This window comes from Nothobranchius furzeri, chromosome 6 (assembly GCF_043380555.1).
Source record: "Nothobranchius furzeri strain GRZ-AD chromosome 6, NfurGRZ-RIMD1, whole genome shotgun sequence".
Classification (NCBI taxonomy): Eukaryota; Metazoa; Chordata; class Actinopteri; order Cyprinodontiformes; family Nothobranchiidae; genus Nothobranchius; species Nothobranchius furzeri.
In genome coordinates, this window is record NC_091746.1 from 22,682,470 (window position 1) to 22,704,477 (window position 22,008).

At 47.7% G+C, this 22,008-nt stretch overlaps 2 protein-coding genes across 6 annotated transcripts in view; both read right to left on the bottom strand.

Moving 5' to 3' along the window:
- Positions 1 to 40: 40 nt before the first annotated feature.
- Positions 41 to 15,578, bottom strand: cp110 (centriolar coiled-coil protein 110). 2 transcript variants are annotated; one of them, XM_015969912.3, is made up of 10 exons: positions 15,242 to 15,578; positions 15,012 to 15,119; positions 9,847 to 12,163; positions 9,630 to 9,736; positions 8,303 to 8,401; positions 7,568 to 7,684; positions 7,383 to 7,484; positions 7,191 to 7,307; positions 540 to 622; positions 41 to 363 (listed from the first exon to the last, which is right to left on the bottom strand). In XM_015969912.3, exons 1-10 carry the CDS (start codon positions 15,371 to 15,373, stop codon positions 204 to 206), a joined length of 3,342 nt encoding a protein of 1,113 aa, XP_015825398.3. In that variant the 5' UTR covers positions 15,374 to 15,578; the 3' UTR covers positions 41 to 203. The 2 variants fall into 2 exon arrangements, with proteins under 2 accessions (XP_015825398.3, XP_054599962.2); XM_054743987.2 differs by lacking the exons at positions 15,012 to 15,119; positions 15,242 to 15,578 and adding an exon at positions 12,260 to 12,458.
- A 4,098-nt stretch (positions 15,579 to 19,676) lies between these two features.
- mafgb (v-maf avian musculoaponeurotic fibrosarcoma oncogene homolog Gb) overlaps positions 19,677 to 22,008 on the bottom strand; it is a 30,160-nt gene continuing 27,828 nt past the window's right edge. For all 4 annotated transcript variants that reach the window (XM_015969946.3, XM_015969955.3, XM_070552010.1 and 1 more), the window contains one exon: positions 19,677 to 22,008. This exon is cut by the window's right edge and continues 1,586 nt beyond it. The gene's annotated coding sequence lies outside the window, so the exon portion shown is untranslated.

The window sequence follows — 22,008 nt, forward strand, 5'->3', positions numbered from 1 at the left end:
TTCTGTTTTCTCAGCATCTTCTAAACACGAACAAGATGAATAAAAGGAACTTGAAGCATTTTTTATTATAAAAAAAGACTAAGACTAGCTCCTGAAAACGCAGAATCCATTTGAATGTAAGATTTTAAACATCTGTTACACACTCTTCATGTAGTTCACTGGAGGCCTTGTTAGAGTTCTCACTGGGGCCAATTAGGGAAGTGTCATCGAGGTCTCGAGGAGTAGGCGCTCGTGGGGAGTCTCTGAGGATTTGCTTTGAACTGTCCTCGTTTCGTCTCCTGAGGTCTCTCGACTGTGAATGTAGACTTCTGTCCAGTCTTTGTCGTGTCTCCCCTGTGCCGTTCCAAAGCCCTTTTCTGTATCCTGGAGGGAAGAGAAGACGTTTTTAGTAGCTGACGGAGACATTTTCTGTAGCTTCTGCTAACCTGTGGAGTATTAAGAAGTTTTCCATGAACAGCATTAAAATGTGTTAAGACTTCAACAGATCTTCTGCAGATGTGATGGAGACAGACGTGAACTTTTACCAGCTACACACTCACATGGTTTCTCTCTTCCTCTCCAGTGATTTTTGTGTTGCTGCTGACAGAAAACCCGTTCTTCTGGGGAAACCTGCATGTTCTTTCTAAAATGTGCACAAAACACACAAACATGAGGAACATACATCAGTTTACCCCCTAACATGCACGAGTGTGGGCATAAATAATTCCATCTTCTCCACTGAAGATGTCTTAAATGGAGGAGATAAAATAACCAAAACACTAACCAGCCTCAGCACCATTACTAGCACTGCTGGGCTTCATTGAGGTTTGCAGGCGCTACTTTATGCATGACTCTGAAAGTCCCACCACAGAAAATCATTCAGGTTTAGATAAAACTTTGGTTTAATTCATGCTCACTCAGGATTTACTGCTGTTATGGTTATAATCCTGTTAGCCGATTCAATCTGAGCACATTCAGTTCAGCAGAAACCTCATGTCTGACTTTAAAACACATTTAAGGTTGTTTTACCCAATACATCTGCAGTGGGCTCTAGGATAAAGGAAAGCCATGTGAATGGATTCTGTGGCGCTCCTGTTTCAGGAAGAAGAAGTTGGCTGGAGCGGAAGAGGGCAGATTTAGACTCTAACCCCCAAATTCCACTACCTCCGCTCCGCTCCGGCACGAACTCCGGAGCAAAATCGGTCCCGTTGTAGTCAATCAGAGCAATTCCACTACTGCGGCCGTACTGCGGCCGTGCTCCGGCAGTGCGCCGCCCTCTGTTCCGGCAAAAATAGAATCTATCCTATTTTTGCCGGACGCCGGAGCACCTCCGCAGTCAATGGACAGGAATCACAACCGCCCAACAGGAAAAGGAGCAAGCACAACTTCCGTTTTTCACAATAAATCGATCAACAAAAGGCGTTTTTTGTTCCATATGCACAGGTTTAACAACTTTTAACAACTATCAATGGCGGCTGAAGTTTAAATGCACAAAAGTAAGCCACAAAAACAGTTTCCACTATCAAAGTAGTCACACTTTGTTGATCCAAACACTGCTGATCTCTCAACACAAATGATGGGCAGATTAAACAGTTCATTTCGATGCTTCTCCCACACAACGGGTGTTTGGATCTAACTTCCGCGTTTATTGCTCAGACTGTATCGCAAGATCTCGAAAATCCCGCGCATGCCTGTTTGTGCACCTCAGGTCTCCGCACCGGAGCGGAGCCGTTGTAGAGCGGGTACCAGTAAAAATTGAGTTCGGAAGCGAGCGGCTGCAGAAGGCGGGGGCGGACCGGAGCGGAGGTAGTGGAATTTGGGGGTTATTCATTAGTATTCATAGATGTCTTGCCTCTGATTGGCTAACATAAATGCAACTCTTCCACTGCCTGCATTCACGCTCCTTTTTGGATATAAAATGCAACATTGATGTTTTATCGCCACAAATAACACAATCCTGGAGGAGTTCTGCTGTGTGGGGAAGTCGCTAATGCTAATGGCTAGCTTCTGCCAGACCCTTTGAGATCCAGGGTTCGGACATTCCCACAGGTTTCAATAGAAAGAATGGAATGTGGAAGTAATTGGAGCTTCGGGTATTTCCAAACACATTCTCGGTGTTTCAGAGCTCTTTTCCTGGGAAGTTAATGTAATTATAACATTTTGGCATTGTGAAGCCTTCATTCACTGCCTCAAACTAAAATAAGTCAATAGTGAATTTTCATGTTTAAATTTATTATGTTAACCGGCTGGTTGTAGCTAGCTTGTTAGCGGCCTGTTTTAGTGGGTTAAACGGCCCTACTTCTGTCTGATTCAGCTCTTTAACTTATTCGGTGCAGTTTTAAATATTTATGTTTAGAGTTGTGTAAATTATTCAGAGGTTTTTCAGTTTAAAATAAATTCTATTAAGACACAATTATGTAAGATCAGAGTGGTAGAGGACCAACAAATCTTTATAAGACACGGTTTTAACTACCTTTGTCCCTGCAGCTCTAACCCTGAAAAACTAGTTCATGCATTTATTACATTAAGACTGGATTACTGTAATTCATTACTCTCAGGAAGTCCACAGAATGTAGTTAAAAGTCTTCAGCTTGTACAAAATGCTGCAGCTAGAGTTCTGATGAGGATTACAAAAAGAGATCATATCTCTCCTGTCTTAGCTTCCCTACATTGGCTGCCTGTTAAATTCAGAATCGATTTTAAGATCCTTCTTCTCACATATAAAGCTCTTAATGATCAAGCTCCATCATACATCAGTGACCTGATTGTTCCATACGTAACTAACCGAGCACTTCGCTCTCAGACTGCAGGTTTACTGGTGGTTCCCAAAATATCTAAAATTAGGTTGGGAGGAAGATCTTTTAGTTATCAGGCTCCTCTCCTGTGGAACCAGCTCCCAGTCTTAGTCCGTGAGGCAGACACCTTGTCTACTTTTAAGACTAGGTTTAAAACATTTTTATTTGAAAAAAATAATTTCAAGATCCTGGTTCTGGTCTATAGGGCCTTACATGGACAAGCACCATCTTGCATTGGTGATCTTCTTAGTCCCTATACCCCCAGCTGGTCCCTGAGGTCCAGTGACCAAAGCCTACTGGTTGTGCAGCACCAGGCTAAAGGTCAAAGGTGACAGATCATCTGCTGCTGTGGTCCCCAGACTCTGGAACTCTCTCCCCCCGAGCCTGAGATCAGTGGACTCAGTGGTCTCCTTTAAACTCACCTGTTCAGGTTTGGTGGGACCTTCATCACCCTCTCCTTGTTCTGCTCTTATTCTGCCTTTCCTGGGATCCACTCATCTCCCTCTTTCTTTTTCATTTCCTTACATTTATTAATCACTATTTGAATTTTTTTGTCATTTGAACAATAAAAAATTTTTTAACATTTTTTTATGTTAAATTTCATGTTTTTGTGAAGCGCCTCCTGATGTTTATCTTCAGAGGGCCTATATAAAAGATTGTTTTCTTTCTTTCCTTCTTTGTTCATAATCTCGTCTCTCGTCTTCCTCCGCTTATCCGGGTCCGGGTCGCGGGGGCAGCATCCCAACTAGGGAGCTCCAGGCCGTCCTCTCCCCGGCCTTGTCCACCAGCTCCTCCGGCAGGACCCCAAGGCGTTCCCGGACCAGATTGGAGATGTAACCTCTCCAACGTGTCCTGGGTCGACCCGGGGGCCTTCTGCCGGCAGGACATGCCCGAAACACCTCCCCGGGGAGGCGTCCAGGAGGCATCCTGACCAGATGCCCAAACCACCTCAACTGGCTCCTTTCGATCCGGAGGAGCAGCGGTTCTACTCCGAGTCCCTCCCGAATGTCCGAGCTCCTCACCCTATCTCTAAGGCTGAGCCCGGCCACCCTACGGAGGAAACTCATTTCAGCCGCTTGTATCCGCGATCTCGTTCTTTCGGTCATTACCCAAAGCTCATGACCATAGGAGAGGATTGGGACGTAGATCGACCGGTAAATCGAGAGCCTGGCTTTCTGGCTCAGCTCCCTCTTCCCCACGACAGATCGGCTCAGCGTCCGCATCACTGCAGACGCCGAACCAATCCGCCTGTCGATCTCCCGATCCCTCCTACCCTCACTCGTGAACAAGACCCCGAGATACTTAAACTCCTCCACTTGAGGTAGGACCTCTCCCCCGACCCGGAGGTGGCAAGCCACCCTTTTCCGGTCGAGAACCATGTTCTCAGATTTGGAGGTGCTGATCCTCATCCCAGCCGCTTCACATTCGGCCGCGAACCTACCCAGCAAGAGCTGAAGGTCAGAGCTGGATGAAGCTAGGAGGACCACATCATCCGCAAAAAGCAGAGACGAGATTCTCCTGCCACCAAACTCGACACACTCCACACCACGGCTGCGTCTAGAAATTCTGTCCATAAAAGTGATGAACAGAACCGGTGACAAAGGGCAGCCCTGGCGGAGTCCAACCCTCACTGGGAACAGGTCCGACTTACTACCGGCTATGCGGACCAAACTCACGCTCCTCTGGTAAAGGGACTGAATGGCCCTTAACAGAAAGCCACCCACCCCATACTCCTGGAGCGTCCCCCACAGGGTGCCCCTGGGGACACGGTCATAAGCCTTCTCCAAATCCACAAAGCACATGTGGATTGGTTGGGCAAACTCCCATGCCCCCTCCATCACCCTTGCAAGGGTATAGAGCTGGTCCACAGTTCCACGGCCAGGACGAAAACCACATTGCTCCTCCTCTATCTGAGATTCAACTATCGATCGGACCCTCCTCTCCAGTACCTTGGAGTAGACCTTTCTAGGGAGGCTGAGGAGTGTGATCCCCCTATAGTTGGAACACACCCTCAGGTCACCCTTCTTAAAGATGGGGACCACCACCCCGGTCTGCCACTCCCTAGGAACTGCCCCCGATGACCACGCAATGTTGTAGAGACGTGTCAACCATGACAGCCCTACAACATCCATAGCCTTGAGATACCCAGGACGAACCTCATCCGCCCCCGGGGCTCCGCCGCTGTGTAGTTGTTTGACTACCTCAGCAACTTCTGCCCCCGAGATCGGACAGTCCATCCCCAGGCCTCCCAGCTCTGGTTCCTCCTCGGAATGCGCATTGGTGGGATTGAGGAGCTCCTCAAAGTATTCCTTCCACCGTCCGACTATAGCCTCAGTTGACGTCAGCAGCTCCCCATCCCCACTGTAAACAGTGTGAGCGAGTTGCTGCCTTCCTCTCCTGAGGCGCCGGACAGTTTGCCAGAACCTCTTTGGAGCCGATCGATAGTCTTTCTCCATGGCCTCACCAAACTCCTCCCACGCCCGAGATTTTGCCTCGGCAACTGCCACTGCTGCACCCCGCTTGGCTATCCGGTACCTTTCTGCTGCCTCCGGAGACCCACAGACCAGCCACGCCCTGTAGGCCTCCTTCTTCAGCCTGACGGCTCCCCGAACCTCTGGTGTCCACCAGCGGGTACGGGGGTTGCCACCACGACTGGCACCGGCCACCTTACGACCACAGCTAGCAACAGCCGCCTCGACAATCGCAGAGTGGAACAAGGCCCACTCGGACTGAATGTCCCCCACTGCTCTCGGGACGTGGTCAAAGCTCTGCCGGAGGTGGGAGTTGAAGACCGTCTTGACAGGTTCTTCTGCCAGGCGTTCCCAGCAGACCCTCACTATGCGTTTGGGTCTGCCAGGTCTACGGGGCATGTTCCCTTGCCATCTGATCCAACTCACCACCAGGTGGTGATCAGTTGACAGCTCTGCCCCTCTCTTCACTCGGGTGTCCAAAACATACGGCCGCAGGTCAGATGATACGACTACAAAATCTATCATCGACCTGTGACCTAGGCTGCCCTGGTACCAAGTGTACCGGTGGGCATCCTTATGTTCGAACATGGTGTTCGTTATGGCCAAACTGCGGCTTGCACAGAAGTCCAATAACAAAACACCGCTCGAGTTCAGATTAGGTGGGCCGTTCCTCCCAATCACACCCCTCCAGGTCAAGCTGTCATTGCCCACGTGAGCATTGAAGTCCCCCAGCAGGACAATGGAGTCCCCTGATGGAGCACTATCTAGCACTCGTCCCAGGGACTCCAAAAAGGGTGGGTACTCTGAACTGATATTTGGCCCATAAGCACAAACAACAGTCAGGACCTGTTCCCCGACCCGAAGGCGCAAGGAAGCTACCCTCTTGTCCCCCGGGGTAAACCCCAACACACAGGCAGAGAGTCTCGGGGCTAACAAAAAGCCAACCCCAGCCCTCCGCCTCTCACCCGGAGCAACTCCAGCAAAGTAGAGTGTCCAACCCCTCTCCAGGTCTCGGGTTCCAGAGCCAATGCAATGTGTCGAGGTGAGTCCGACTATATCTAGCCGGTACCGCTCAACCTCTGCCACAAGCTCCGGCTCCTTCCCCGCCAGCGAGGTGACGTTCCATGTCCCAAAAACTAGTTTTCTTGTCCGGGGATTGGACCGCCAAGGCTCCCGCCTTGGTCTGCCACCCGATTCGCATTGCACCGGACCCTTCATGTTCCTCCTGCGGGTGGTGGGTCCACAGTTGGACGAGCCCATGTATCCGGTTCGGGCTGGGCCCGGCCGGGCCCCATGGGCGAAAGCCCGGCCACCAGGTGCTCGCTCACGGGCCCCAACCCCAGGCCTGGCTCCAGGGTGGGACCCCGGTAACCCTCCGGGCCGGGTACTCCGACTCTTCGTTTTAACCGCCATGAAAGATCCTTCGAACCGTTCTTTGTCTCACCCTTCACCTAAGACCAATTTGTCATGGGAGACCCTACCAGGGGCACTAAGTGCCCCAGACAACATAGCTCCTAGGATCATTAGGGCACTCAAACTCCTCCACCACGATAAGGTGACGGTTCAAGGAGGAGCTGTTCATAATAATTATTTTAATTTATAATTTATTATTATTGACTGGGTCAACATTTTATTTGGTTTTCATTTTTATTGTGCATTGTTGTTATGTCAGTGCTAGATAAATGTGTTCATGGCTTTGTAACTGATTCATTCCAATGCCTTCATTTTAGTGAGGTACACAAAAATGCTACGGTTCTAATTATTGACACGATTATTTATTTTGGTGTTTAGTTTTGGGATTCGGCCCAGAATTTTCATTTCGGCACATCTCTACTTTCTTTACATTCTGATGAATAGAAGTGAAAGTGACCCAGATGGTGCACCCATGTCTTGTATCTGGATCACCTAACATCCAACGACTCATTAAACACAGAAATTGCATCACCTGTTGTTTGAGCTGTCTCTCTCTGACTAGCTCTCTGTCCCAGCTAATCAGCTGCATCCGCTCTCCGGCTGACAGGCTGAAGAAAATGTCATAAACCTCATAATGTGCAGCACGCAGCTGGAGAGAAAACAATTACAGGTGATCACTTGGACAGTAGTTAGCAGCTGTCTTTACCCGTGTTTGCTTTCATACCTGCAAAGCGACTCTCTTCTGCAATAAGACGTCTTGTCTGCTAAAAAACTCTCCTCTGCTGGCATCCTGCTGCCTGAAGGCCTGCAGGAACTGCTGTGTGTCCTACACACACACACACACACACACGTAATCTGAATGAGTATCTGAGAGAGTTGAAGAGGACGCAGCTCTGCTGTTTCGCTCACCCTGATGGTGCGGACCAGCTGTGAGACTCTCTCGGTCCTCAGCAGCCTGCGAGTCAGGAAGCCTTTGATGGCAGCGGCCAGCAGGGGGCGGCAGCGCTGAGGGAGCGGGCTGAGGGGCTGATGAAGACAAGAGAGGGCGCATAATGATAACCAGAGGAGAATGCTAATTCCATCAATGACAACCAATTAATTCCCCCGTGCAGCTTCTCAAGGTCCTCCGGCTGGCGTGTCTGGAGCATCACCACAAGTGGTTCACGTCTCGCCATTATGGCCGACAGTAATAACCAGAATAACAAGCAGCGACGTGCCGTTGATTCAAGAGCTGCTGTGTTACACTGAACATGTTTATTAAACAAACATGTAAAAATATCGGAGCACAATAACAAGTGATTGATAATGACTAGGACGTTCGTCACCACCCTCTCCTCATTCTGTCCTCCAGGATCCACCGACTTCCCTCTTTCCTATTCATCTCTCCCTCTCCTTACATTATTTTTAATCACAATTTTGAGTTTTTTCTCAATTGAGACATATTTGTAATCATTTTTGACATTTATTTTTACACTTAAATTTTTTGTTTTTGTGAAGCGCCTCATGACTGTTCTCCTGAGAGGCGCTCTATAATTTAAAACCTTGTTCCACACACAGACTGATGGTGATTAAAAATCCAGCAGACAAAAGGGCAAGTGGGACAAGATTTGTGTACCGCTGATTGGTGAGCAAAGATGGTAATACCTGAGAGAAGGTGGAGAAGGTCAATGCGTCCTCTGGACGAGAGCCTGGCACGGAGCGAGGAGACACGCTCTGGAGGAGACGGTAGCGTTCTGCCAGAGCCTGAAACCCACAGAGAAGCAGGAGGAGGGATGGAGCGGGAGCACCAGGAGAAGGCATGGGTGGAAAGTATTCAGTTGGAAAGGACAGCAGATGAGGCAGGAGGAAGAAATGAATGGAGGGTGGAGAGGAACAGAGGGGAAACGATGGGGCACAGAGACGAGACGGGAAATAAAGACGAGCAGTCAGAAAAAAATCACACGATGTTGGAGGTGGCATAAAATAAAGAGAAAATGGGTCATTAGTGGTGGCGCTCAGCAGGACGGTGTGGCACCTAACCAAACACACACACGCCAAGTCCAGCCTGCTCAGTCCCATCACAACACAAGTGATGAGGATAAAGGAAGTCTTTGTAATAACAGCTTGTGGTAATTAGATCGTTGTTAACGAAACACTAACGCCGGCCAGCCACAAATACAGAAGCGGCTGCCAAAGACCGGCAGGTGTCCTTGAAGTGGCTGAGTCCTCCACAGAGGTGACTTTGGGTGAAGCGAGAACCCTGGGTGATGAGAGTTATGGCTGCTGTGCTGAAATTACGTGGAGACAGATCTGTACAGCAATAAGTGATGCAATCTAAGGCAAGAGGCTGGCCAATGGGAAGGCTGCGTTGTTATGATATCTGGCCTCAAAACAGATGTTCGCTTGTTGCTGTGGTTGAGAAACGGGCAAATTCACCCGTTCATTATACAGACCCAGGTACAGATCCAGGTACAGATCCAGCTACAGATCCTGGTACAGACCCAGGAAAAGATCCAGGTACAGATCCAGCTACAGACCCTGGTACAGATCCAGCTACAGATCCTGGTACAGACCCAGGTACAGATCCAGCTACAGACCCTGGTACAGATCCAGGTACAGATCCAGCTACAGATCCTGGTACAGACCCAGGTACAGATCCTGGTACAGACCCAGGTACAGATCCAGGTACAGATCCAGCTACAGATCCTGGTACAGACCCAGGTACAGATCCAGGTACAGATCCAGGTACAGATCCAGCTACAGACCCAGGTACAGACCCAGGTAAAGATCCAGCTACAGATCCTGGTACAGATCCAGCTACAGACCCAGGTACAGATCCAGAACCAGATCAAGATCCAGGTACAGACCCAGGTACAGACCCTGGTACAGACCCAGGTACACACACAGAAACAACATAATTTTTTACTTTGCTGGTTTCTGATGAATCTTCAGCCACATTTAGTTATTAATCCAGTCTGAGCCTGAGTCTGACCTGCAGGAGTTCCTCCTGCTGCTTCCTGTGCTCTCCTTGCAGAGCTACGACCTGTTGGAGTTGCTCCCGTTCGTCTTCGGGAAGGCTGTCGTTCCGACGCATTGCAGCTAAAAACACAAATTTATATTCAGATTATAGTTCACCTGGAAGCAGGACAGAATGAAACCTGGTGCTAAGAACTCCTCCTCACTAAATCCCAGACTTCCGGCCGTCCTACCTGTCAGGGTGCTGGAGATGGGTCGGACAACGGGACCTGCTGCTCCGCCGGGGTCTACGTTCGTCTCCTTGGGCCCATCAGTTGCCCGCATGTGCAGCCTCCGTTTGACCTTACTCACCCTTCCCTGTTCCTCAGCCTCGCTCTCCGGGGTCAGATTTTTCTCCTGACCAAGATGGTTTTGAGGGCCTGCGTCGGATCCAGATCCTTCCAGGAGCCAAAGTCCAGATGGTGTCTCCACATCATATGAATGATTCAGAGATGGGGAGTGGACGGAGCTCTGACCTTCAGGAGCTCCCTCTCGTGACTCGGGACGGTTCCTCTGGTCTGTCAGCGCAGACGTGTCACAGGAAAGGACAGTTTGATTGGGAACATTTTGGATTTTGGTGGGAATTAGCCTCTGCTGTGCTACGGATAACGGACATTTAGCAGTAAGCAGATTCTTGGAGGAGGCGGCCTGCTCTGCATCACTCTCAGCCGCCTCTTGTCCTGCAGCAGTTGTTTGGAGTCTTTGTCGGTTTATCTCAACAACTCCAGGTTCATTCTCCTGAACCGGGAAGAGCGCAGCACCCCCGCCAGCGAAGCTCAGCACAGGATCCAAATCCTTACACGTGTTTCTGAAGTTAATAAACGGATTGCTCTGTAATTTCTGGCTCTCGTCATCATCTTCGTCCCTCTGCTGAACGTGTTGATGGTTAAACTTGGAGCACCTCGGGACTTTCCAACACGACTCGCTAAGCTCGGTTTGATCCTGGTCCTTCACCGTGGACTCCAGATCCAAGATCAAGTCTTTCAGACTGGACAGATCCGCCTCCAGCTGATCGATCTGCTGTGAGGTTTTGGTGAAAACACTCGTGACATCATCTTCAGCCACGAGACTCTGATGTTTTGGACGAATGTTTTGGATCTGAAGTTGGTTTAAAGCCGAACACCTGACTAAAGTCTTGGCCTCGTCCACTGTTAGTCCCTGTTTGGGACTTCCTTTGCTTATGCAGGGAGTGGGACTTCGACAGAAGCTCGGGACTGGAACGGTCACGTAATTCCTTCCGTTTTTAAGAATATCTTCAAGCCGTTTGGTCCCACTGGAGGTGTCTTGGACGTGGGACGTTTCTGCCGACGCCAGGAGCTGCTGGACGAGGACGTGGCTCTGTTTAGACTCAGTGATAAACTCTTGAGGAGAGTTCAGCTTGTTCCTGAAGCTCATTTGCTCATCAGCGCTCATCAGCTCCTTGTTGTTTCCATCTTCGGGTTTGAGGTTGGCCTTTTCTCCTGTGACGTCGCTGTCCTCTACATTGTTGAAGGTATCCCTCTTCTCTTTAATTGTCCTGCCGCCTGCGGTCACGGTGCCCTCGTCATTCTCCTTATCGGACAGGCTCTGCTCCTCTGAGCCGGCTTTTGGCTGCTCTTTGGTGCTCTCCTGCATTTTAGCACTCCTGGTTTGGTTCCTAAGCATCCGCTGGCGCCGACGATACTCCTGAGATCTCTTTAGTAGGGCCTGGAGGCTCATGGGGTGAGGGTTTGTGTGTGTGATGTTGATCTGGTTGTCTACGGGTTCTGCGTGACTGGGAGCTTTACGCAGCTCTGGTGTGGGAAAGGGAGGGTTATTTACGGTGTGTGATGGATCAGGATGGTCTAAGAGGCAGGTTTTCTCCCTAAAAGCAGCTACTTGTTCATTTGTATCCGTATTGTTGAACGGGTGGTGTTTTGTAGTAACAGGAACGTCACCCTCGTGCTCCACGCTGCAGCTCTGGCGACTCAAATCAGACGCTTCTGCTTCTGACTTCTCACAAACGTATGTCCCTCCCAACAGATGACTCAAGAGGACAGACTCCAGTCCACTCCTTTCTAATTCTTCTCCATCGATGGGAGGGTAGCTGATTATATCGGGCAGCTGGACGGCTGTTTTTGAGCTGTTGTGAAGATAAAAGCCACTCATGTTGTTAATCTCCTCAGAGGAGCTGAGGTTCTGGCTCTCTGAGTCGATCCTTCCTGAGATCCAGGTGACATTTTCGGTGTTTTCAGGCGTCACACAGCCTGATCGTGATGAGTGGTGGTGTTCACCATCACAGGAACATGGCCGTGACTCTTGGTGGCTGTCGGATTGGTCACTAAGGCATCCGTCATGGCGATGCCGCTGAGGTAAGACGGCACTATAAGAGGTGGAGGTCTTTGAAGGGACAAAACCACCGTTATTCAGTTTGTTTACAGATGCTGGTGAGGGACTGTCCACGGTTCCAGCAGAACCTTCACCGTAGGAGGTTCTGCTGGTGCTGATCTCCGTCTCCTGGAGGAACTTCTCCAGTGTCTGCGTCTTTCTCAGCTGCACAAACATGAACATAAAAACATTTGAAATAAAACATAAACGCCTTTCACAGGGTTCAGTTCAAGATCCTGGTTCTGGTCTATAGGGCCTTACATGGACAAGCACCGTCATACGTTGGTGCCTACACCCCCAGCAGGTCCCTGAGGTCCAGTGACCAAAGCCTACTGGTTGTGCAGCACCAGGCTAAAGGTGAAAGGTGACAGATCATCTGCTGCTGTGGCCCCCGGACTCTGGAGCTCTCCTCGTTCTGCTCTTCCTGACTGATTACTCATTTTATCCCCTTTCTCTTTTCCTTTCCTCACATTTTAATCACAATTTTCACTTTTTCCATTTTTATATTTTGTTATTTTTTAGATGTTTTTTATTTTTAAATCTTGGTTGGGGTGAAGCGCCGTGTGATTTTTATCGATATAAAAGTTTGTTTCTTCTTCTGAACTTGCCGGAATGCCAGCCTTCATTCAACTACGGCATTATCCCGGTTTCAGCGCGGAACGTCACCGCTTCAAACTGAATCCCTCGCGGTCTACGGAGCGTGTCAAACCAGCAGTGATGCGTCATTTCCAGGTGCGTCCCAGAAGCGGCACGCTGCGCTACTAAAGATGGGATCGGGTTCTATTTTTGCCGTGAGCCGCTTCTGGGATGCAACAATTTCTGCAGTTAACATAGGGCTAGACAGGAAATCACACATGGTTTCAGTGCAAAACCACCAGTAAATTTCAAAATAAAAGTACTCCAGCGAAGCAATTTCATTTACACGACGCTTACGTGTGACCTGACAGCTTATTTACTCCCTGCATCGATCCAGATGTGCAGCTGTGGGTTTTTCATGGCTTTAATCCTGGCAGCGGAGAGGAACAACATCATTTATGACATCAAACCTGATTTCCTTCCTTTTGGTTTAATGGCGAATTGCATACACACACCTGAAGTCTCGAGGGATCTTGTAATCTTGCAAGTCCTGCGAAGAGCACAGCGAGAGGGTCTACCAAGACGTGAAAAGGACCGCTTTGAAGCTCACGAAGCTTGGTTTATGCTTGACGCATTCACTTTCCGCGCGGTGATGCGGCTCGCGGCTGGAACGCGCTTCACAACTCGCAGCGTTTATGGTTTGTGCGGCTCGTCTCTGCGGTGAGCCAATATTCTCCCAAACTGTAGGGGGCAGCATGGAGCTCTACAGCATGCATCCAACACTACACCACAGTAGAAGTAGAAATCACTGTTTACAACATGGTATTTCAGCATTTTTAACAGCGTCCTCGTCTTTTCCGACAGTGCGAGCTATTTCTCTCCAAGAATTATTAACAACATGTTGATCACGGTGATCTCTGAGAGCTGAATCATACAAATGTCTGTATTTAAGAACCTCTGCCGTGCCGGTCCGCCATGTTTTTCCGCGTCCGACCGTCCGCGTGGTTAGAAATTTTCCGAGGTGCGCGTTGCGGAAATCTTGGGCCGTGCGGAGACGCGGTGGAGGGGCGTGGTTGTTAAAATGATGCAAAATGACGCTACTTTTCCGCGCGGAGCCGTGCGGACCTCGCGGACGCGTCAAGCATAAACCACAAAAACCGTTCCGCTGCGCGCGCGCGCACACACACACACACACACACACACACACACAGGATGTCGACAACACGTAACAATTTCTAACCGAGGGAAACCCCGGATGTGAACTCACCATGCAGAAACTGCTCAGATGGTCACATCTACTGCTTTTGCTCCCAGCCGCGGACATTTTCTCCCTTTAGACACAACTTTTACCGGCGTAAACGTCAGTATATGACGTCTGGTTATCTTTTCAAACTGCAGCGGGCTGCAGACTCTGATTGGTTCTTTTCTCATCTAGTCCCGCCTGTTCCATTTGCTGACTGATTCTTTTTTCCAGTCGCACATCTTTTCTGTTTTCTGATTAGGTTTTGATTTCTGTCAATTCTCATTGTCGTCTCTTATTCGTCAACGAAAATGTTGGTCAATATTCGTCATGATTTATTCTTTATCTGTGTGTTTGTTTTCGTTTTAGTCCGTGAAAATTCATTTGCTTGGACCTAGCTTGTATCTTAAGCCGATTTAAGGCTCAAGTTTTTGCAAAAGGTGTCTGGGTGAGGGTTAGCTAACCCTAACCCTCACCCTCGCCCTCACAGTCCCACGTGAACAGTCTGGTGGTCTGAGCTTCTGACCTAAGCTTAAAAAATGTTTGAAGCTGGTTTGTTATCCAAATTTGCCATCGCAGCTTTAATTTGTGTGCTTTCTTCACAGCAAATACTCTTAAAAAGTTTTTGTGTCGTAACCTTTTCAGATCAATAATGCAAAGCTTCCCTTTTATTTGCCCTCTGGACAGCGCTCACATCTCCGTCTCTAGTTTAATTTAGTCACATGAAAACAGAAGAGGTGGTTTCCCATCCTCCAGTACCACATTGGATTATTGGTTCTGAAGTCTACTAGAACGTTTGATAACCACACAGCATGAATTATTTATCTGAAGAATCTTTATTCAAATTAAAGCCATGTTTTAATTTATAATTCTCATCAAATCAGATTTGACCTATCGAGTTCCCAAATGAATATTAAATACCTTTTTTCTGCCAGACCCTACAGGTATTCTGAGCAGAGCGCTTTTGTTGCCCTGACTCACTTGTCTCAGGGCGTGAAACCTCTTGTAGTGAGTTTTAATGCGAGTTAAAATGGCCCTGGCTCTTCATCTATAAAGGAATTAACATCTGGAGATGACTTCATTTATTAAAAACAACAAATCCCGCGAGTTTGCAGTGAGTTGCCATCTTCACAGAAGCTAAACGTTTAGTGAAATGTTATGCCTCATGAAATATGGAAAGGTCTGAGCATTACTTACCTGAACGCTGTGAAGATCCATCCTGAGATCACCTTTCATCCTTCTGGTTGCAGCTTTCTGGGCTTCGTCTCTGTGTCTTTGCATCTCCTCTCTTTGTTTCCCTGAGAGCTGAATGATGTCAAAACAAAACAACCTTTTAATAACCGACATTCTGTCCATTCCTGCTTAGACTTTAAATATCAACGTGACAAACACGTCCTGTTCATGTAATAATAATAGCCCCGCCGCACCAGAGGAGGAAGGATGGGTCTTCCACCGAAGCCGATAACAGAGGATGGAGATAAAAGTTTGCTGTGTTCTTCTTCATTGTTTTCTCTCAGCTGACGAAGGCAAAGCTGCACAAACGTGTCATAATCCTCCATCAAGTTGCTTTAGCATAAAATAAAGTGCGACTTCGGTGAAGTATAGGAAAAATAACATGGATGCAGGTTTCAAGCATTAGCCGTGGGGACTGGACACTAGCTGGCTAGTTAGCTGGCTAGCTTAGCTACTGTTTGTTGTCGTTCATCCTTACAAAAAGCTGCCGCCGGCAAAACCATCAAACCCATAAAAAACAGACTCTCAGCTAAAATAATAAAGCGGTAGAGGAAAAAGTTCCAGCTGTTTACAGACATCTGGTGTAGCGGGCTGTGGGACTAAACATCTCTATTGTTTACATGTTACCGCCACCGGTTACCGCCTCTCCTCCCGGAGCAACGGCAGCCAAGAGAGCTGCCTGCAAAACCCGGACCGGATTACTGGGCTACGGAATTCCAGAAGTGCCCAACATTACAAGAAAAGAACCCAAAAAAGTTTCAATATTAATGGCATCAAACACAAAACTAAGTAAAACACACGCGCACAATACAAAACAAAAACGCAATGACAGGACACCAGGCTGCCCCCCCCCCCCCAGGAACAAGAACAAATTGTCACACAACAAAAATGTCAGGATAAAATAAAACAAGACAAATACACACCAAAAAGATGAATAACCACAATACACAATCAACTAAATAAGTCTGTCCCATCCACTTAGCCTGTCAAAATCTATTTTACTTTTAGCTTTATGACTTATTCAATTCAATTTTATTTATATAGCGCCAAATCACGACAAGAGTCATCTCAAGGCACTTCACATAATAAACATTCCAATCCAGGTCAGTTCATCAAGCCAATCAGAAACAAGTTTCCTATATAAGGAACCCAGCAAACTGCATCAAGTCACTGACACTAGTCAGTGACTACAGCAATCCTCATACTAAGCAAGCATTTAGCGACAGTGGAGAGGAAAACTCCCTTTTAACAGAAAGAAACCTCCAGAGAATCCTGGCTCAGTATAAGCAGCCATCCTCCACGACTCACTGGGGATGGAGAACCCTGAGCACTCTCTTCACAAGACTGTCCGACAACGGAAGAGTGTCTTCAGTCAGAGGCTTCTTCTGGTTCTATAAATCTGTCTTCAACCAAGTCAGGAGATGCTGCTGCCCCATTTACCTCCCCCTCCCACCTATCTGTCTCTAGAAGTCAGGTGAAGAGGCAGCTGGAGAGACTGAATAGGAACAAGGCTGCAGGTCCAGATGGTGTCAGCCCCAGGGTACTGAAGGCCTGTGCAGAGCAGCTCTGTGGGATTCTGCAGCACCTCTTCAACCTCAGCCTGGCCCAGGAGAAGGTTCCAGTCCTGTGGAAGACATCCTGCCTTGTTCCAGTTCCAAAGAAAACTCGCCCATCAGTCAATGACGACTACAGACCGGTTGCCCTGACATCCCACATCATGAAGGTCCTGGAGAGACTCCTGTTGGTCCACCTGAATAAGCAAACTAGGACATATCAGGACCTGCTGCAGTTTGCTTATCGCCGTGGAGTTGGAGTTGAAGATGCCATCATCCAGCTGCTTCAACCAACCCACTGTCATCTGGACAAAGCAGGCAGCACAGTGAGGGTCATGTTCTTTGATTTCTCCAGTGCATTTAACACAATTCAGCCTGATGTACTTTGCCAGAAACTCCAGATGACACAGGTGGGAGCCTCAACTATCGCCTGGATTAAAGACTACCTGACAAACAGACAGCAGTTTGTGAGGCTGAAGAACTGCACATCAAACCAGGTGATCAGTAACATTGGAGCACCACAGGGGACTGTACTCTCACCATTCCTTTTCACCCTGTGTACACCTCAGACTTCCAGTACAAATCAGAGACCTGTCATCTACAGAAATACTCAGATGACTGCAGTTGTCGGGTGTATCAGAGATGGACAGGAAGCTGAGTACAGAGAGCTGGTGGAGCGCTTTGTGGCATGTTGTGAAAACAGTCATTTGACCTTGAACGTGAACAAAACCAAGGAGATGATTTTAGACTTCAGAAGAAACAGGGTGGAGTCAAACACTGTTTCCATCATGGGAGAAGAAGTGGAGGTGGTTGAGGAATACAAATACCTTGGAGTTAACCTGGACAACAGACTGGACTGGAGAAAAAACAGCAAAGCCGTTTACAGGAAGGGACACAGCAGACTGCACTTCTTGAGGACGCTTAGGTCCTTCAATGTCTGTAGCAAGATGCTGCAGATCTTCTACAAGTCTGTTGCTGAGAGGATGAATGAGCATGTTTAAACATCCAGGTGACGTGGATGTTAAACCTTAATAATCTTATAATGGGCATGGGCAGGGATGAAAACATCCTGTTCATTCAACACATTTGAGTATTTCAACCTATAAATTCAAAAGTCACTTATGAACTTTCAGTAAGATCAACTGTATTCAGAGTGAGGATGCAGACGTCTCGACTGCACGAGACCTGAGCTGAAAATGTGACGTGTTCTTGTAAGGTAACAAGGACTGTGCAGAGCTCTGTTTGGAGGCCAGACAGATGTTGTGTTTGTGTCTGCAAATGAAAGAGTACCTTCTGGTCTTTCTTTGATGAAAGCTTGACTTTGTTACGTTACATCTGACTAGCCCAAGGCTAATATTCACAAATCCCTTGTTATGGAAAGACTGGATAAGAAAAGGAATGACCACAATAGCAAACCTATGAGAAGGAGAATATGAATCACTGGAGAGGCTGGCTGAGGAATATGGTCTACCCAGGAACCGATTCTGGAGATACCTGCAACTTGTGTTAATCAGTGTTATAGGGAGCAACGTGGAACCTGAACAGTCCAACTTTAACTCTCAGATTGGGAAAAGAATGAGTTTGGGGCACGAGGCTTCCAAGTTTTATGCTGTGTTACTTAAATGAACAGTCTCCTCATCTTATGCGATAATGTTAGCTTGGGCGACAGATCTTAACATTAATTTCACAAAAAAAGAATGAGATCATATTTGTGAAAATGTCAAGTGGGAGCCCAAAGATTAAAATCAGATTCATTCAGTTTCAGATACTCGATTGCTTTGATTTGGACCCCAAGCCGACTGATTGAGATGAAGATGAGGGACGATGCAGAATGCTGGAAGTGCTGTAACATGGATGGTATTCCTATTCACTTGCTCTGGGAACGTCCCATGATTCAGAACTACTGGATCAAAATCCACAATCCTATTGAAAACATCACCGGAAGTAATCTGGAATTCTGTCTGAGATGTTTTCAACATTGCTGCTAACCACTTAACATTCTCCCTCTCCTGATAACATTTTACTATCTTTGACATTGAATGTGCTACTACTAGTTTACCTGTTTAATTATAGATTCATTAGGATAAATACAACAAAGTTTATCTCTCACCAAATAGAATATTTACTAAGAAATCACAATGTAACCATAGAAACACTACTTGGTGTGTGTGAGTGTGTGCTCCGTCTTCTCCATCCCCAGTGAGTCGTGGTGGATGGCTGCTTATACTGAACCAGGATCCTCTGGAGGTTTCTTCCTGTTAAAAGAGAGTTTTCCTCTCCACTGACGCTGCATGCTTGCTTAGTATGAGGATTGCTGTAAAGACTCGGACACTAGTCAGTGACTCGATGCAACCTATATAGGAAACTTGTTACTGATTGGCTTAATCACTGATTGGCTATATCAAATACAGGCCATTTAATGACCTGACCTGCATTGTTTACTGTGTGAAGGTCCTCGAGATGACTCTGGTCCTGATTTGGCGATTTATAAATAAAATTGAATTGAATTAAAAGTCAAACCAAGAGGTAGCAGCTAGAAAAAACAACTGGGTATAACTCCACACTGAGTTTTCAGGGGACTGAACAGATCTAGAGGAGGGGACATAGACAATGCTCTCCGGTTCTACACCCTGAAAACACTCCAAGCATCAGGACTACATCATTTGTTCTATGATGTATTTCTACCTTGCTCTATGATGGCTCTGCAGCCTGATGTCTGCTGCTTGAATAAGAAGGTCCGATGTGGTTACTGTGAGATGAAACGCCTTGTTGTGTAATGTGTAATGATTCTGGGACTCCATTTCCCATGATGCCCTCTGATACCATCTCACAGGTGTGTGAAATCCACTCAGCCTCATGTTGTACGAATCTCTCCTGATGAAGGTCTCGACCCAAAGCTGGACTTCCTTATTGTACTGGACGCTCTTCAGCACCTTCACACAGATGAGCAACGTTTCTACTGATTTAACCACGGAGTGAGAAACATCTCGTCTAGAAGTGCGTGTGAAGTTCCCGCTCGGCCCGTTTCTGTTGCTGCTCCGTAAACGAGAGCTGTAATGACATCACACACAAGCGCTTGCATTTTAAAGCATTTTTATTGGTCATATACATAATAAAATAAACTGTTTATCAACAAACGTACAGTATATACATGAATAAATTAAAGATGGATGAACAGATGATGGATTACACCAACATGGAAAAGGAGAAAGAAGGACAATAATTTAGTTGAGATAAATACCCACAAAGTCCGTCACATTTTAAGCTTTTTTCCATCCAAAGTACTTAAGTACTGAAGAATAATTTAACACCTCATACAGAAATATTACAGAACACAGAACTTCTTTTTCTGAACAGCTTCACACTAACTCACTACTGCTGTTTAGCTTTAAGCCGACCGCTCTAGAGATACGATGATGGCTGATGGGTGATGCTGTTCCAGTAGCGACTAAAACCCCTGAAATATGTGAGGAACCTTCATTAGATGTGAGGCTGATGAGGTAAAAGGCAAAAACCAGCATTACTATTGATGAAAAGACCAAACGCAACATCAAAGGAACCCTCGGTTCATTTGCTTCATCGATCTGGATCTGCGGCGGGTGAAAGGCCTTTAGAGTCCAGTGGCGTGACTCACCACACAGGAAACAGCCGAGCGACTACGACTGGCCACGCAGCAAGATAAGGAGTTAATGATCTGTGTCTTCTAGGAGTGGAGGCTCAGAGGAAAGGCCTGGAAGGCCTCCCAGTTAACTCACACACCATTTTAGTGGTTTTCAGACGCGCCTCCACCACCTTCTCCTGAGCCTCTGTGAATAATTTATAGCCGAGTGCCAGCGGTTGCTCTGGTTTCTGATCAAATGCCTTATCGAGTGTGGAGGTCACGACCCCGGTACACGCTGTGGAAAATAAGGTTACAGCTCATAAATGCCGTTATGAAAAGCCAGCCGTCCCATTATCGCTGAAGGTCGGTCCGTCAGCTGGTGGCAGGATCTAACTGGGTGTTGGTGTGTCTGAGGAGCCCACGCGCTGGAGATCACCACCAGCAGCTCTCCTGGAGGCGTTGGGACAGACATCCTTACATTTGCCATCGTGTCTTCCTCTCACGCCAAGAAAAATATATTCAATGATTACGTGAGTGCCACCAAAGCTGCTGGGTGAAGGCCACAACATGTTAGCCGCATCTGAAGCGCCGCCGTGGCTGCGAGGGCGCCACGCTGACCGCTTTGGTCTGTCTGACAACGGGGAGAACGCATTACTCAAGAAGCACAGAGGTCAGTTCGACCCTTCATGGGCGCACCACTCTTGTGGAAAAGCTGTTTGGACTCAGAGAAAATCACAGGCCAGATTTGTTTCCCAGGTTGAGATGACCTTTGAACCGAGCACCCGTAGAGCTGACCCCAGCGGTTCCTGAAGAGACGTAAACGTTCAGTACGGACGACGACAACCTGCTAGCATTAGTAACCACACAGCAGTCATCACTTCCTGTCGGCCAGTGAGACAGAAAGTGGGCTGAGTTCGAAACATCAGGACCGGCGGTCCACTCCAGAAAAACAGCACAGGTACAACCCATAACTCACTTCCCTGAAACGTCTAAAACAAACACGCCGAGAACACTGAATACACAGAAAAACTCATTTAAATATCTATAAATAACTTCATGGCTGGCTGAAGAACAGCAGAGGCGTGGCTGATGGCTGTTGGTGAGGGCGGCCCTCAGCAGCCTCTTCACGCGCCGGAGATGAACGATAAACAACGAGCTTCTTTAAGCTTCGTACCGCATAAGTGCAGCTCAGCGAGCGATCTGACGGTCTGAAGCGTCGCCGGTAGAGGAAGAGTGCAGGTACCCATCTGAAATCACAACACAGACCAAGTCTTATCTAGAAAACAGTTAATTCACCGCTTCACACACCGACACAGCACACCACACTGGAGTCCACCGTACGCACACGTGCCTAGTCACTAGAGACAAAGCTGCTCAGTAGTTAAGCCACTTTTGGTACAATTGCAAAATAGACAGATATATCAAACAGATCTTGTGTTACTTATTTTATACACGCCGTTACAAACAATGCAAAGATAATCGTCCTTATAAAACTACAGACTCCACTATACATACTCTGGATACAGACTACCACGGAGGACTGCTTCCTGGTGGAAGTCTCCCCTCGTTTGCTGCGTTTGGGTGGGCCGACGTCACACTCCATAACCGATTCAAGCAGAAGTCCAGAGTTTTCTCCTTCTAGAGGCGGCAAACCGCAGCCCCTCCCTACTTGTGTGTTCACGGCTGAAACGTGCGCCTCTAGCCAGCCAGCAGAGCTCACACACACCTTACAGGTTTATTCCTGTGTAGACTAAACATGGCCGACCCTGCATGTGCCTACGCGCCGTTCGCGGTGACTCACATCTGT